Source organism: Balaenoptera physalus, assembly GCF_965194825.1.
Source record: "Balaenoptera physalus genome assembly, chromosome: 6".
NCBI classification, from domain to species: domain Eukaryota; kingdom Metazoa; phylum Chordata; class Mammalia; order Artiodactyla; family Balaenopteridae; genus Balaenoptera; species Balaenoptera physalus.
Window position 1 is genome coordinate 16163844 of NC_138885.1, and position 16153 is coordinate 16179996.

A 16153-nucleotide genomic window follows, 5' to 3' on the forward strand; every position below is an offset into this window, starting at 1 on the left:
CCAAGTTATAAACATTTTAAGGAAAAAGACTCATTTATTCAAACATAACAAAGCCTTAAATTCATACTACTGAAATAACTTTTGAGAAAAAGTTATACATAACAAATGAGTGAACAGGATGGGCATGATGGACAAAATGTGACATAAAGAGACCACCTATACCATACCTGTTTAGATAGCCATGTATCTGATGTCATCTCATATTTCTGAAACAAAACAATTAACTCCATGAAGCATCTAAAGACCAAAATGAGCACGCATCAATTTAAGCTTTTTTACACTGTTATCCTATAGGCACTTTTTTCCTTCCTGCAGCTGGTGAAATACCACGAGAGATCACATTGTCATTATTGATTTAAACTGAATGAATAAGTAGAGAATTGGGATGAAATGATATTTTAATTATAGTCTTTTCTTTGGTGAACTCCTTCAGAATTCTCAGTTGTATTTAACCAGAGACAGAAGATCATTTTCCAGCTCCGTTTGATTACTTCATTCAAACTGTTTTGAACCACTAGACACTGTCTCTTTTCACATCTAGGCATCATCAGGAAACAAATACTAAGTCCTTCCAAAAAACTGGGCAAACAGCCAGGAATAAAATTTAAAAGTGGACATTTTGTCAACATTCGATCCACTCTTACCATAGTCATTTTTTCCCCTTAGGGAAAACAATTAAACATTTGAAATGGCAAAATTTTATGTATCTTTAAAATAATCTTGCATAGGATCAGAACCAAAATTATATTTCAAAAAGCAAAATTAGACAAATTTCATCTCAAGTTGAATATGTGTAGATAAAATAAATTTTAGTAATGCTGTTTACATGTAGTAACTTATGAAATATCTTGTGGTTCTCTGGAAAAAATGACTCTATAATAAAAGTATTAAAATGAAGAAAACTAAATCATAATATGTTAGAGATTTTACCTCTATGCAAAAGTACGCATTTCAAATTGTAAATAATGATTATTATTTATTTATAGGGTTTTCTTTTTCTTTACCAATTTCCTCTTTTAAAGCCATATTATTATTACATTATAATTAACCATTTTCCATTTTCAGGGCTTTTTTCTTCCAATAGATTTTCTCTATATACAGACAACAGAAAAACATCTAACTAAATCATTCCTTGATTTTCTAGTCACACTTCAGCAATAATCATCCTTGATATCTGTAAAACACAGACACACACAAAAATATGTCAGTGCCACTGCTCATTAGTGTCACTAAGTTCTGTTAGAATCCACGAGGGTCCAAAACTTCACATGCAATTATCTGTCTTATTATTTCTATTATTGTAGAAAGTAAAAATTTTAAACTCCATAAATGGAACAGAAATATAATAGAATATCAATAAGGTATCAATTCAAGAATATGATAGGGTTCCTATATCTTTTCTATTGAAGCACTTTACCTATATAGATTTTCCCTATATAGAGATGGCAGGCTTTCTCTAACTAGAATACGTATATGCATGAACAATTTTTAAATGACTTTGTAATTGTCTCAGTAAGAAAGCATCCAGAACACTTTAACAAATAAATGATGAAATCCTGGTCAATCTATAAGCCAGCCAGATGAAAAAGGATAATTGAAATAAATTTTCTAATATATGCAAGCTAAATGTAAAGAGTGTCAGCGAAACCCAATAAGTAAATGGCTGATGTATCAACTTTGTTTTCATATCTATGCTCATCATTCCAATCACAGATAAATTTTTTCCTCTTTATTGCTATCTTTTACAGACCATTTAAAAATTATGTTTAAAAATATTGAAGTGTAATTTGCATATAGTGAAATGTACAGATCGTAAGTTTATGTGATGAGTTTTGATAAAAGTATTTACATCCCATCAAGATATATGACCTTTACATTTCCAAACACATTTCCTCGTGCCCCTTCACAGTTTGCAAAAAGGCAACTACTCTTCCATACCTTTTTCCATAGATTAGTTTTGCCTGTTTTAGAAATTCAGATAATGGGAATCATGTATTATGTACTCTTTTGTGTGGGGCTTCTTTTACACCACGTTTTTGAGATTCATTCATATTGTTCAGTGTATCAGTATTCTGTTTCTTTTTAAATTGCAGAGTGGAATGTCACTGTATTCATATGCCTCATTTTGTTTATTCATTTCTTGTTAATGGACAGTTGGATAGTTTCCAGTTTTTAGCTATTGTGAATAAAGCTTCTCTAAAAAAGACTTTTTTAAAACAAATCCTTTGGTGGAAACAGGTTTTTATTTCTCATGCAAATATCTAGGAATGGAGCTCCTGAGATATATATGGACACACATATATATTTATATATGTGTGTTTAACTTTGAGACTACAAAATCATTCTTTTAAAGTAAAGTCACACCTCTACCCACAAAGAATGAGATTTGCAATTCTCCGCATTCTTATCAGCAGTTAAAACTGTCACCCTTTTTGTTGTTGTTTTAATTTTATTCATTTTAATGGTATGTAGTGTTACGTCATTATGATTTAATCTATATTTTCCTAATGTCTAACAATTCTGAGTACTTTTTCATGAATTTGTTACTTCCTTACAAGTTTCTGTTCACACATTTTGACTTTTTCATTGGGTTGTCTTTTATTATTGAAATGTATATATTTCTTCGTCAGATGCACATTTTGAAAAATATTTTCTCCCAGTCTGTGGTTAGCTGTTCGATTTCCTAATAGGGTCTTTGATGAGAAGTTTCTAATTTTGATGATGTCTAATTTATTTTTTTTTTATGATAAATGACTACTTTGTCTATTCAATATAGTGAAGTTATAGTCCATCTTTTCATCTAGAAGATTGAGAGTACTAGCTTTTAGATTTAAGGCTGTAGTGTGTCTCAGATTAATTTTAGAATATAGTATAAGAAATGTCAACCATCACTGTATTTTCCATCCGGTTATTGATTGTTCCAGTGCCATTTCCCCCTACTGAACTGCTTTGGCACCTATGTTGAAAATCAATTGATCATATAAATATAGATCTATTTCTGGAAACACTATTCAGTTCAATTGATCTATTTGTGTGTTCTTTTGCCTCCACTATAATCTCTAAGTTTCTGTGGCTTTCTGGTTATTCCTGAAATCATGTAGTGCAACTCCTCCAATTATTATCTTTTTTTTTTTACTGTATTGATTTAGCTGGTCAGGTCTTTTGTAGTTCCATATGCATTTTAAAACTATCTTGTCTGTTTCTACCAAAAAAAGAAAGTCTGCTGAGATTTTAATTCATATTGTATTGAAACTATAGTACAATTTGAGTAGAACTGACATCTACAACATGAAGCCTTTCAATTCAGGAATGTGGCTTAGCTTCTTCTTTAGGTCTTCTTTAATGCCTTTCAGCAATGTTTTAGTTTTCAGTATTAGGATTTTGCCACTCTTTGTTAAATTTATTCCTATGTACCTAATGTTTTAAAGATTTTAATAGTATTTTTATTTTCCATCATAATATTACCAATCTTAGAAATATATTTTGTTGCTTCTTAAATCTTTATTTTGAAACAGGTGCAAAATTACAGAGAAGTTAAAAGATCAGTTCAAGAAACATCTGCATATCCTTTAGACATATTCCTCATGTATTTATATTGTGCTTCATTTGCTTTATTATTATATATCTCTCTCCGCTGCTTCTAAACTATTTGAGAGGCTGGTAGAAGTCTCTTTTTTCAAAATCAATTAAAAATTAGAAATTTACTTTTTTTCTAAGCAATTTGACAGCAATTCTGAAGTATTGTATCCATTTACCCCTCAATAATTCAGTGAGCATTTCTTAAGAAAATTGTAGTATCCTATATATTTACATATTTTTTACAGTAAAATGATAAAAATCAGGAAAGGGAAAAAACAATTGAAGTTGGTGCCTTGACTTATGAATTGTCATCTATTCTAGTATTTTTGGTAGATTACTTACATTTTATTTATACAATAATATCATCTACAAATAAAGATAATTTTACTTCTTCCTTACCAATCATCATGATAGTTATTCTTTGAAAGTTACTCTGATTAGAGTCTCTAATAAGTTTGCTTAACAGAGTAGAATGTGTATCCCTACCTTATTGTTGATCTTTAGGTGAACAAGGATAATGTTTCACTATTGAGTATAATATTTATTGGTTACTTTGTGGGTATCCTTCATCATACTGGGGATGTTACTTTCTATTCATTTACGTTGAAAGTCATCATGAATGAATGTTGAGTTTTGTCAGTTGCTTTTTCTTCATCTATTAAGATAATTGTTTATTTATTTTTCTATTTTTTTTCTGTTGAAACAGTGAATTACATTGATTTTCAATATAAACTAATCTTAAATTCCAGGGTAAAACCCCATTTAGTCAAGATGCACTATTCTCAGTGTTGTCCAGAATGATATATTAATATGATAAAAAATTTTTTGAATGCAATGTTCATAACAAATATCCATCTAAAATGGTCTCTCTTGCAACGTCCTTGTCTAGTTTTGGTAGCATGATAATGTTACCCTTATAAAAATAAGTTGAGAAGTTCTCTTCATTTTCCACTTTCTAGAGAATGTAGGAATGGTAGAAACTATTCCATTATTCCCCAGTTTTATTGAGATATAATTGACATACAACATAGTATAAGGTGTACAACATAATTATGTGATACATGTATATATTATGAAATGATCACCACAATAAGTTTAGTTAATAGCCATCATCTCATATAGCTAACAAGTTTTCTCCTTGTCATGAGAACTTTCAAGATTTACTCTTTCAGCTATTTTTAAATATATAATACAGTATTTAACTATAGTCATCATGTTGTACATTACTTCCCCAGAACTTATTACCTTTTAACTGAAGTTGTACCTTTTAAACACCTTTACCCAATTCTCCCACCCCGACTCCTGACTCTAAAAAGCACAAATCTAATCTTTGTTTCTATAAGTTTGCTTTTTTATATTTCATGTATAAGTGAGATCATACAGTACTTGTCTTTTGCTGTCTGACTTATTTCACTTAGCATACATGCCCTCAGGTTCCATCTATGTTGTCACAAATGGCAAAATTTCCTTTTTAATGGCTGAATAGTATTACATTGCATATATATGACATATTTCATTTATCCATTCATCCACTGATGAATACTTAGGTTTTTTCCCATGTCTTGGTTATTATAAATAATGTTGCAATGACATTGGGGTTGCAAATATCTCTTCAAGATAGTGATTTTATTTCCTTCAGATATATACCCAGAAGTTGAATTGTTGAATCATATAGTAGTTCTGTTTTTAATTTTTTGAGTATCTGCCTTACTGTTTCCCATAGTGGATATACCATATACATTCCCACCACAAAACACAAGGATTCATTTTTCTCCACCTCCTCACCAACACTTGTTATTTTCTGTCTTTTTGATAACAGCCATTCCAACATGTATGAGGTGATATCTCATTATGGTTTTGATTTGCATTTCCCTAATGATTAGAGATGTTGGGCACTTTTCATATACCATTGGTTATTTGAATATCTTCTTTGAAAAATGTCTACTTTAGGTCATTTGCCCATTTTTTAATTGGATTATTACTTTTTTGCTATTGAGGTATATGGGTTCTTTATATATTTTGGATATTAACCCCTTATCAGACATATGATTTGCAGATATTTTCTCCCATTCTGTAGGTTGGTTTTTCATTTTGTTGACTGTTTTTTTGCTGTGCAGAGGCTTTTTAATTTGACATAGTTTATGTTTTATTTTGTTGCTTGTGCTTTAGATGTTATATCCAAAAATCCAATCCAAGACCAAAGTCAAGAAAGTTTTCCCCTTTGTTTTCTTCAAGGATTTTTTATGGATTCATGTCTTTTATTTGTCTTTAATCCATTTAGATTTAATTTCTGTGAATGGTATAAATAGGGGTCCAATTTCATTTTTCTGTATGTGGTTATACAGTTTTCCCAGTACCATTTCTTGAAGAGACTGTCCTTTTCCCATTGCATGTTCTTGGCTCCCTTATCAAATAGCAGTTGGATATATATGTGGCAGTTTATTCCTGGGCTCTCTATTATGATCCATGGGTCTATGTGTCTATTTTTATTCCAGTATTATACTGTTTTAATTAACATAGCTTTTTAGCATAGTTTGAAATCTGGGAGTATGATGCCTCCAGTTTTGATTTTCTTTCACATGATTGCTTTTGCTATTCAGGGTATTTTGTTGCTCCATACAAATTTTAGAATATTTTATTTATTTCTGTAAAAAAATGCCACTGCAATCTGATTTGTATTGCATTAAATCTACAGACGAACATGTTAACAACACTAATTTTTCCAATCCATGAACACAAGACATCTTTTCTTTTTTTTCTGTCTTTCTCAATTTTTTTTGTCAGTGTCCTATAGTTTTCAGTATAGATATCTTTCACCTCCTAAGATAAACTCATTCCTAAATATTTTATTGTTTTGGATTCTATTGTAAATGGGATCATTTTCTTTTATTCTTTTTCAGATAATTTGTTATTATATATAAACAGTACTGAATAATGTATGTTGATTTTGCATCCTGCAACTTTACTGAATTCATTGATTAGATCTAATGGTTTTTGGTGGAGTCTTCAGTATTTTCTATGTATAAAATCATATTGTCTGCAAATAGAGGCAATTTTACTTCTTCCTTTCTAATTCTGATGGATTTTATTTCTTTCTCTTATCTGAAAATCTTTCAGTACTATGTTGAATAAGAGTGGTGAGAGTGGGCATCCTTGTCTTGTTCCTGATCTTAGAGGAAAAGCTTTTAGCTTTTCACCATTGAGTATGAAGTTAGCTATGAGTTTGTCATATATCGACTTTATTGTGTTGCAATATGTTCCCTTTAGAGCCACTTTGTTGAGAGTTTTTTTCATAAATGGATGTTGAATTTTGTCAAATGCTTTTTTCTGCATCTATTGAGATGATTTTTATCTTTCATTCTATTAATGTGGTGTATCACATTTATTGACTTGCATATGTTGAATCACCTTTACATCTGAGGGATGAATCCCACTTGATCATTGTATATGATCCTTCTAATATGCTTCTGAATTCAGTTTGCTTGTATTTTGTTGAGAATTTTTACATTTATATTCACCAGTGATATGGGTCTTCATTTTCTTTTCTTGTAGAATCCTTGTCTGGATGCAATATCAGAGTAATGCTTGCCACATAAAATGAGTTTGAGAGTGTCCCCTCCTCTTTGACATTTGGGAAGTGTTTTGCTGTTCATTACTCCAAAGTCTCCAAGTATTGTGCAACTTGCAGATTCTCTATTTGCTTCTCTCTCTGAGGCAGGCCCTTTACTTGCACAGCTAAGCACTGAGATAAAGACTTAAGAGACCTTTACATATATTGCTGAAGTTCTTTTATATATAGCTCCTATCCTGTGGTACTTGTCCTGCAAAATTCAGCCACCACAATAGCCTCAAACTCTGATCCTCCCTGCCTTTTTGGATTAGTGATACACTTGTGCTTTTCTTGGATGCCATCTCCTTGCACTGTGGCCTCAAATGTGTCACCAGTAGGAAGCCATAGCTTCATTTGACCATTTGTGTTTTGACTGCCTTATTGTCCAATGTCTGAATATAGTTGTTTAATATATTTTGTAAAGTGTTATAGTTGATTACTATAGAGATGCAAGGCTGGTAACATTTACTCCATCTTGTCCAGAAGCGTAAGTTTGAAAATTCTGTTGTTAAATAATTGAGAACCCTTTACCAAATACCAAATATGTAATATAACAATTTAAACTTATTAAAGTATTCCCTTTACTAAGAACCTTAAAATTACACATATAGAATCTATTGCAGAGTTTATAAAATATGATTATAGAAATTGAAATACAACCTACTTTCAAAACATAGTTGCTGAAGAATCATGTTTTTTTTTTTTTACTATTTTTAGATAATTTAAAGACAGAGACACTTATTTTAGAAGACTAATCTGAACTACAGAAAAAAAGATGAATTTTTGGAATTGTTTAAAAATGACGGGAAAGAAATATCACATATTCTCAAGTTAATCACTGTCAAAAAGTAGAGAGAAAGCCTACATTTGAGAATGAAACTAACATGGCTTGGACTACCCTTTATACTATATAAGAATTCATTGTTTTAAACCTTAATTTGTTCTCTTCTGTTTATCATCTATATTTCTTACTTCAAAGTATGGAAGATTTATGAATTAAAGTATACACTCCTAATAGCTTTGGAAGTTAAATATTGAAGTCTTTGCACAAAGAATTGTTTAATTTTCCTTTGAAAGGTAGCATAAACTATTATATTTTAAGCATAAAGGAAAGTAAATTATACTCACTCTACTACAAGCACCAGTAGTGGTCTCACAGACTGTGAGGATGGAGATGTTCTGAGGTCGATTTAACCATCTGACCACCGTCTTGGTATTGCTTACCCATTTAACCATAGTGATATAGTATTCTCTAGTTCAGAAACAAAATTAAAATTTACATTTAGAGCCAGAGAACGTGTACAGCACCAATAATATACACTTGTTATTTTACACGCAGAATAAATGAAACACTATAAGGATGTCACATCATGTTAATCTCCATTTATATATATATATATACACATCTGCTTCTTCAAATATTGACATATATAAATACAAATATATGTGTGTGCGTATGTATGTAAACACATGCACATATACATATATACATAAATATACAGAATATCTGAGAATAAATTTGAAAGTGAATGATTTCACAGAAGGAAAATTTTTGGAAAAAATAAAAATAATCAAGATAATAGACATTTATAAATAATTTGCTATTTTCTATCGATCAGTACAGTGCTAACATATGTGCAAAATAAGAAAAAAATTTCTAAGCTATATTCTAGTTTACTTTTTCAAAAATTCATTCAATAATCAATTAAAAGGCAAATCTTATTATTGATTTAATACTTATTTCTTATGTATGACTTCCATGTTATCTCACTTTATCCACAGGACTTGAGCCACAGAGCCATGAACGGTTTGCTTTGGTCTTTTTCCATTACCGGACAATGGAAATATAATCTTATTCATAATATTTTTTACAATATTATTTTTTTAATCTTATTTATTTGAAAAAGTTAAAAACAAAGAAGGAATCAAATTAAAGAATACGAAGGGTTACTGAATTCTTGGTAAAGTGAGGATGCTAATTAGTGGAGCCTATAATGTCCTCACAATGGTTGTAGATTGGGAAAGCTTATATTTTTCCTTTATAGAGTCTATGTCTGGAAATTTACATAATATATCACAAATCCCCCCAACCCACACATAACAAAATGCAATCATTAATACTGATTCAATTTATGATAAAAAGAAAAAAAAATTTCCAACAAAATTGCCCAGTTTCAAAATAGATGAGATGATTTACAAATGGTTTGAAAAATGCCATCCATGAATATTGTCTTAAAATGAATGCATCAGGTTTTTAAGTGACTTTGAAAAAAATCACCTATGAAAGTAAAACCTTGTAATACAAATCACCTCTCCTTAGACACATTGAGTTAGACATTCAGCTACCTGAATCTCACATTTCTAACATTACTGAGTAGTTAGTGCTTCCTCTCGAAAACCGGTTAGCCCATCAAAGTAAAGATGTCAGAAGGACAAGCATAACTTGTCATACAGTGAAACCTGCCATATCTTCTTCAATAATCTCTTCAAGCTATCCAGCACCTTTCACAACTAGCTGAGTACCACTTGAAAACTGCCTAGAAACTCAGTGAAATCATAAAATAAAGTTACCTAAATAAAGTTAACAAGGCAACTTTGAATCAAATATGCTACTGGTTTAGGATTAATCTTCAGCCAAATCAATGGGCCTTGTGATTCTTTAAAGATCTATGTCTTGTTCACTTTCACTGCGCTTTGTTTAAACTGATTTATTTTGCATGCATTACCATATTGGGCAGTGTGAATATTAAAAAGGGGGAAATATAGGCATTAACGTCTAAGAAATTTACCTAGAAGATTTAGCATGGAGAAAAATGATAGTGGATACTATAATTAATCAGGAAAAAAGTGCTGAATTGTGATAATATATATTTCTGAGTAATTGGCATAAATGTTGTGCAAAATTGAAGTAAAAAATAATTTGATTGTTGTAAACAACTGACCAAAGACTGCAAAATCAAGGTGGTAATATTTATTGAAAAATCTGGAGAGAACTGACATATAGAAGAATTTCAAACCTGATGAGAAATTTGTCTCATTTAGCTAAAGTGACTAATATTATATTTTGTGCCAAATGAGAAGAATTAATATGAATGGTTTTTAAAATAAATAACAAGAGGAACAACAAACAAAATTTAAATATTAATTTTGAGTGTTTTCCTTTCAAAGTAGCCCTCAGGTGAAATGTTTTAAGAACATCTTTGTAATGTCTTCCCAGACATTGACACATTATATTAACTACATAAGATGAAAAATCTTGATTTAAAAGAAAATTCATACTTAAAAAACATTAAAATTCAACTGGTGCAAATCTAGTGAATAAATGGTTTTTAAACAGAACACTAAGTTAGGTATAAAATTAAGTTAAAAATTGTTTACAGTCAAGACACATAATAATCAAACTATCAAAAATTAAAGACAAAATATTAAAAGAAGCAAGGGAAAAGCAACAAAAAACATACAAGGGAATCACCAAAAGGTTAACAGCTGATCTTTCAGCAGAAACTCTGCAAGCCAGAAGGGAGTGGCAGGAAATATTTAAAGTGATGGAAGGGAAAGACCTACAACCAAGATTACTCTACCCAGCAAAGATCTCATTCATATTCAACGGAGAAATTAAAACCTTTAGAGACAAGCAAAATCTAAGAGAATTCAGCTCTACCAAACCAGCTATACAACAAATGCTAAAGGAACTTCTCTAAGTGGGAAACACAAGAGAAGAAAAGGACCTACAAAAACAAACCCAAAACAATTAAGAAAATGGTCATAGGAACATACATATTGATAATTACCTTAAACGTGAATGGATTAAATGCTCCAACCAAAAGACACAGGCTTGCTGAATGGATACAAAAACAAGACCCATCTATATGCTGTCTACAAGAGACCCACTTCAGACCTACGGACACATACAGATTGAAAGTGAGGGGATGGAAAAAGATATTCCATGCAAATGGAAATCAAAAGAAAGCTGGAGTAGCAATACTCATATCAGATAAGATAGATTTTAAAATAAAGAATGTTACAAGAGACAAGGAAGGATATCGCATAACGATCAAGGGATCAATCAAAGAAGAAGATATAACAATTATAAATATATATGCACCCAACATAGGAGCACCTCAATACATAAGGGAACTGCTAACAGCTCTAAAAGAAGAAATCGACAGTAACACAATAATAGTGGGGGACTTTAACACCACACTTGCACCAATGGACAGATCACCCAAACAGAAAATTAATAGGAAACACAAGCTTTAAATGACACAATAGACCAGATAGATTTAATCTATATTTATAGGACATTCCATCCAAAAACTGCAGATTACACCTTCTTCTCAAGTGTGCATGGAACATTCTCTAGGATGGATCACATCTTGTATCACAAATGAAGCCTCAGTAAATTTAAGAAAATTGAACTCATATCAAGCATCTTTTCTAACCACAACGCTATGAGATTAGAAATCAATTACAGGAAAAAAACGTAAAACACACAAACATATGGAGGCTAAACACTACGTTACTAAATAACCAAGAGATCACTGAAGAAATCAAAGAGGAAATCAAAAAATACCTAGAGACAAATGACAATGAAAACATGACGATCCAAAACCTATGGGATGCAGCAAAAGCAGTTCTAAGAGGGAAGTGTATAGCAATACAATCCTACCTCAAGAAACAAGAAAAATCTCAAATAAACGATCTAACATTACACCTAAAGAAACTAGAGAAAGAAGAACAAATAAAACCCAAAGTTAGCAGAAGGAAAGAAATCATAGAGATTAGAGCAGAAATAAATGAAACAGAAACAAAGAAAATAATAGCAAATATCAATAAAACTAAAAGCTGGTTCTTTGAGAAGATAAACAAAATTGATAAACCATTAGCCAGACTCATCAAGAAAAAGAGGGAGAGGACTCAAATCAGTAAAATTAGAAATGAAATAGGAGAAGTTACAACACACACCGCAGAAATACAGAGCATCCTAAGAGACTACTACAAGCAACTCTATGCCAAGAAAATGGACAACCTGGAAGAAATGGACAAATTCTTCGAAAGGTATAACCTTCCAAGACTGAACCAGGAAGAAATTGAAAATTTGAACAGACCAATCACAAGTAATGAAATTGAAACTGTGATTAAAAATCATCCAACAAACAAAGCCCAGGACCAGATGGCTTCACAGGTGAATTCTATCAATCATTGAGAGAAGAGCTAACACCCATCCTTCTCAAACTCTTCCAAAAAATTGCAAAGGAAGGAACACTCCCAAACTCATTCTATGAGGTCACCATCACCCTGATACCAAAACCAGACAAAGATACTACAAAAAGAGAAAATTACAGATCAATATCACTGATGAATATAGATGCAAAAATCCTCAACAAAATACTAGCAAACAGAATCCAACAACACATTAAAAGGATCATACACCACGATCAAGTGGGATTTATCCCAGGGATGCAAGGATTCTCCAATATATGCAAATCAATCAATGTGATACACCATATTAAGGAATTGAAGAATAAGAACCATATGATCATCTCAATAGTTGCAGAAAAAGCTTTTGACAAAATTCAACACCCATTTATGATAAAAACTCTTCAGAAAGTGGTGATAGAGGGAACCTACCTCAACTTAATAAAGGCCATATATGACAAATGCACAGCAAACATCATTCTCAATGGTGAAAAACTGAAAGCACTTCCTCTAAGATCAGGAACAAGACAAGGATGTCCACTCTCACAACTATTATTCAACACAGTTTTGGAAGTCCTAGCCACAGCAATCAGAGAAGAAAAAGAAATAAAAGGAATCCAAATTGGAAAAGAGGAAGTAAAATTGTCACTGTTTGCAGATGACATGATACTATACATGGAGAATCCTAAAGATGCCACCAGAAAACTACTAGAGTTAATCAGTGAATTTGTTAAAGTTGCTGGATACAAAATTAATGCACAGAAATCTCTTGCATTCCTATACACTCATGATGAAAAATCTGAAAGAGAAATTAAGGAAACACTCCCATTTACCATTGCAACAAAAAGAATAAAATATCTAGGAATAAACCTACCTAGGGAGACAAAAGACTTGTAGGCAGAAAACTATAAGACACTGATGAAAGAAATTAAAGATGATACCAATAGATGGAGAGATATACTATGTTCTTGGATTGGGAGAATCAACATTGTGAAAATGACTATACTACCCAAAGCAATCTACAGATTCAATGCAATCCCTATCAAATTACCAATGGCATTTTTTACGGAGCTAGAACAAAAAATCTTAAAATTTGTATGGAGACACAAAAGACCCCGAATAGCCAAAGCAGTCTTGAGGGGAAAAAAACAGAGCTGGAGGAATCAGACTCCCTGACTTCAGACTATACTATAAAGCTACAGTAATCAAGACAATATGGTACTGGCACAAAAACAGAAACATAGATCAATGGAACAAGATAGCAATTCCAGAGATAAACCCATGCATCTATGGTCAACTAATCTATGACAAAGGAGACAAGGATACACAATGGAGAAAAGACAGTCTCTTCAATAAGTGGGGCTGGGAAAACTGGACAGCTACATGTAAAAGAATGAAATTAGAACACTCCCTAACACCATACGCAAAAATAAATTCAAAATGGATTAGAGACCTAAATGTAAGACCTGACACTATAAAACTCTTAGAGGAAAACATAGGAAGAACACTCTTTGACATAAATCACAGCAAGATCTTTTTTGATCCACCTCCTAGAGTAAAGACAATAAAAACAAAAATAAACAAATGGGACCTAATGAAATTTCAAAGATTTTGCACAGCAAAGGAAACCATAAACAAGACGAAAAGACAACCCTCAGAATGGGAGAAAATATTTGCAAATGTATCAACGGACAAAGGATTAATCTCCAAAATATATAAACAGCTCATGCAGCTCAATATTAAAAAAACAAACAACCCAATCCAAAAATGGGCAGAAGACCTAAACAGACATTTCTCCAAAGAAGACATACAGATGGCCAAGAAGCACATGAAAAGCTGCTCAACATCACTAATTATTAGAGAAATGCAAATCAAAAGCACAGTGAGGTATCACCTCACACCAGTTAGAATGGGCATCATCAGAAAAGTCTACAAACAACAAATGCTGGGGAGGGTGTGGAGAACAGGGAACCCTCTCGCACTGTTGGTGGGAATGTAAATTGATACAGCCACTATGGAGAACAGTATGGAGGTTCCTTAAAAAACTAAAAATAGAATTACCATATGATCCAGCAATCCCACTACTGGGCATATACCCAGAGGAAAACGTAATTCAAAAAGACACATGTACCCCAATATTCATTGCAGCACTACTTACAATAGCCAGGTCATGGGAGCAACCTAAATGCCCATCGACAGATGAATGGATAAAGAAGATGTGGTACATATATACAGTGGAATATTACTCAGCCATAAAAAGGAACGAAATTGGGTCATTTGTAGAGACGTGGATGTATCTAGAGACTGTCATACAAAATGAAGTAAGTCAGAAAGAGAAAAACGAATATCGTATATTAACGCATATATGTGGAACCTAGAAAAATGGTACAGATGAACCGGTTTGCAGGGCAGAAAGTGAGACACAGATGTAGAGAACAAACGTATGGACACCAAGGGGGGAAAGCAGCAGGGGGGTGGGGGTGGTGGTGTGATGAATTGGGAGATTGGGATTGACATGTATACACTGATGTGTATAAAATGGATGACTAATAAGAACCTGCTGTATAAAAAAATAAATTAAATAAAGTTCAAAATTTCAAAAAAAAAAGAAAAACAAACAAAAATTATTTATAGTCATACCACTTACATTTCTCTTTGATTAAATAATATGATTTTGTGTGTTTGTACATAAAGTATCTTATGTTCATAAGCAAAATTTAGTCTTATGTGAGATATCTTAGTACATATATTCATAAGGATGAGAGATCTCCCCAAAATAGAACTTGTAAAGTCCACTGGGGTAATTTCCAACCATTGAGGTTTCCATAATAAAGTGTTGGAAATATCCAAAATGAAAGATAAGTAGAACTTGGCACGTAAGAAGGGAGAAAAGATATTTACTAACTAAATTACATCCTGTATTCTTTCTTTGTTCCAAGGTCCTAGGTGCACATCTCCTTATGATTTATAAAGACTTGTTCAGTTTGCTTATAAGTATTTAGGGTTCCTCTGAATGAGGAAATAAGGAAGTGCCCTTACCTGAAAATGCCACACTCCTTGGCCTGCCTGCTGCAGATGTGGCTGTCCTCCTGGAACTCCATCTCATGAACACATTAGATCTGGTGTCCCATGACCAGTGGCCAGCGAAAGTGTCCCTTCCTTATAACTGGCTTTCCTGCTTGTTCCTAGTCTCCATGGCTCTGGATTACCCAGGAAGTCCTCGAGGATCTGGTCCTCTTGAGCCACAGAGACAGAGACAAGCGGGTTAGAGGGATTGCACTCAAGTCAAGAAAGACTTTCTATTAGCTGGGTGGTCTGGCACAAGAGATCTAATTGTTCACAAGGGTATGTGGAATGGAGGCAATAGCATCTCCAGCAGACAGGTAGATTAGCAGTCACACCTGTGTTTTCACTGGCTTCCTGTCCAATCACTGCTCTTTGTTCACAACAGTCTTTGTGCACATATGGTTACTCTGAGCTCACTCTCTTCCAGATAACCCAAGATCTCTGCCCACAAGTGTATTGTGATGACATTCATGACCAACTCATAGCTCGTGTCCTCCAAAGACCTCTGTTAATATCCATGCTTTACTTGTAAGAAGGGTCACTTCCATCAACACAGATAAATTTATTAATTAGATTTTATTGGAAGGTATAGACATTCACTGGCAGAATAAGAGACGCAGACTAGACATACTTCAATTAAATAGGAAGAAAAACCATGGCAGTTCAAGCCCAGAATGACAGGGGCAATATGACAGTATC

The 16153-nt window shown here is 32.5% G+C and overlaps 1 protein-coding gene and 1 long non-coding RNA gene across 2 annotated transcripts in view; one reads left to right on the forward strand and one right to left on the reverse strand.

The window, feature by feature from the left end:
- The window catches only part of LOC309662807, a 619026-nt gene that overhangs the window by 532248 nt on the left and 70625 nt on the right, over positions 1–16153 (forward strand). The gene's annotated exons all lie outside the window — the stretch shown is intronic.
- Positions 1–16153, reverse strand: part of DPP10 (dipeptidyl peptidase like 10) — a 685907-nt gene that overhangs the window by 82294 nt on the left and 587460 nt on the right. Inside the window, exons 11-12 of the mRNA XM_082465825.1 lie at positions 8318–8441; positions 168–206 (exon numbers count right to left, since the gene is read on the reverse strand). Coding sequence (XP_082321951.1) covers positions 168–206; positions 8318–8441 — 163 coding nt within the window. The remainder of the gene's footprint in view (positions 1–167; positions 207–8317; positions 8442–16153) is intronic.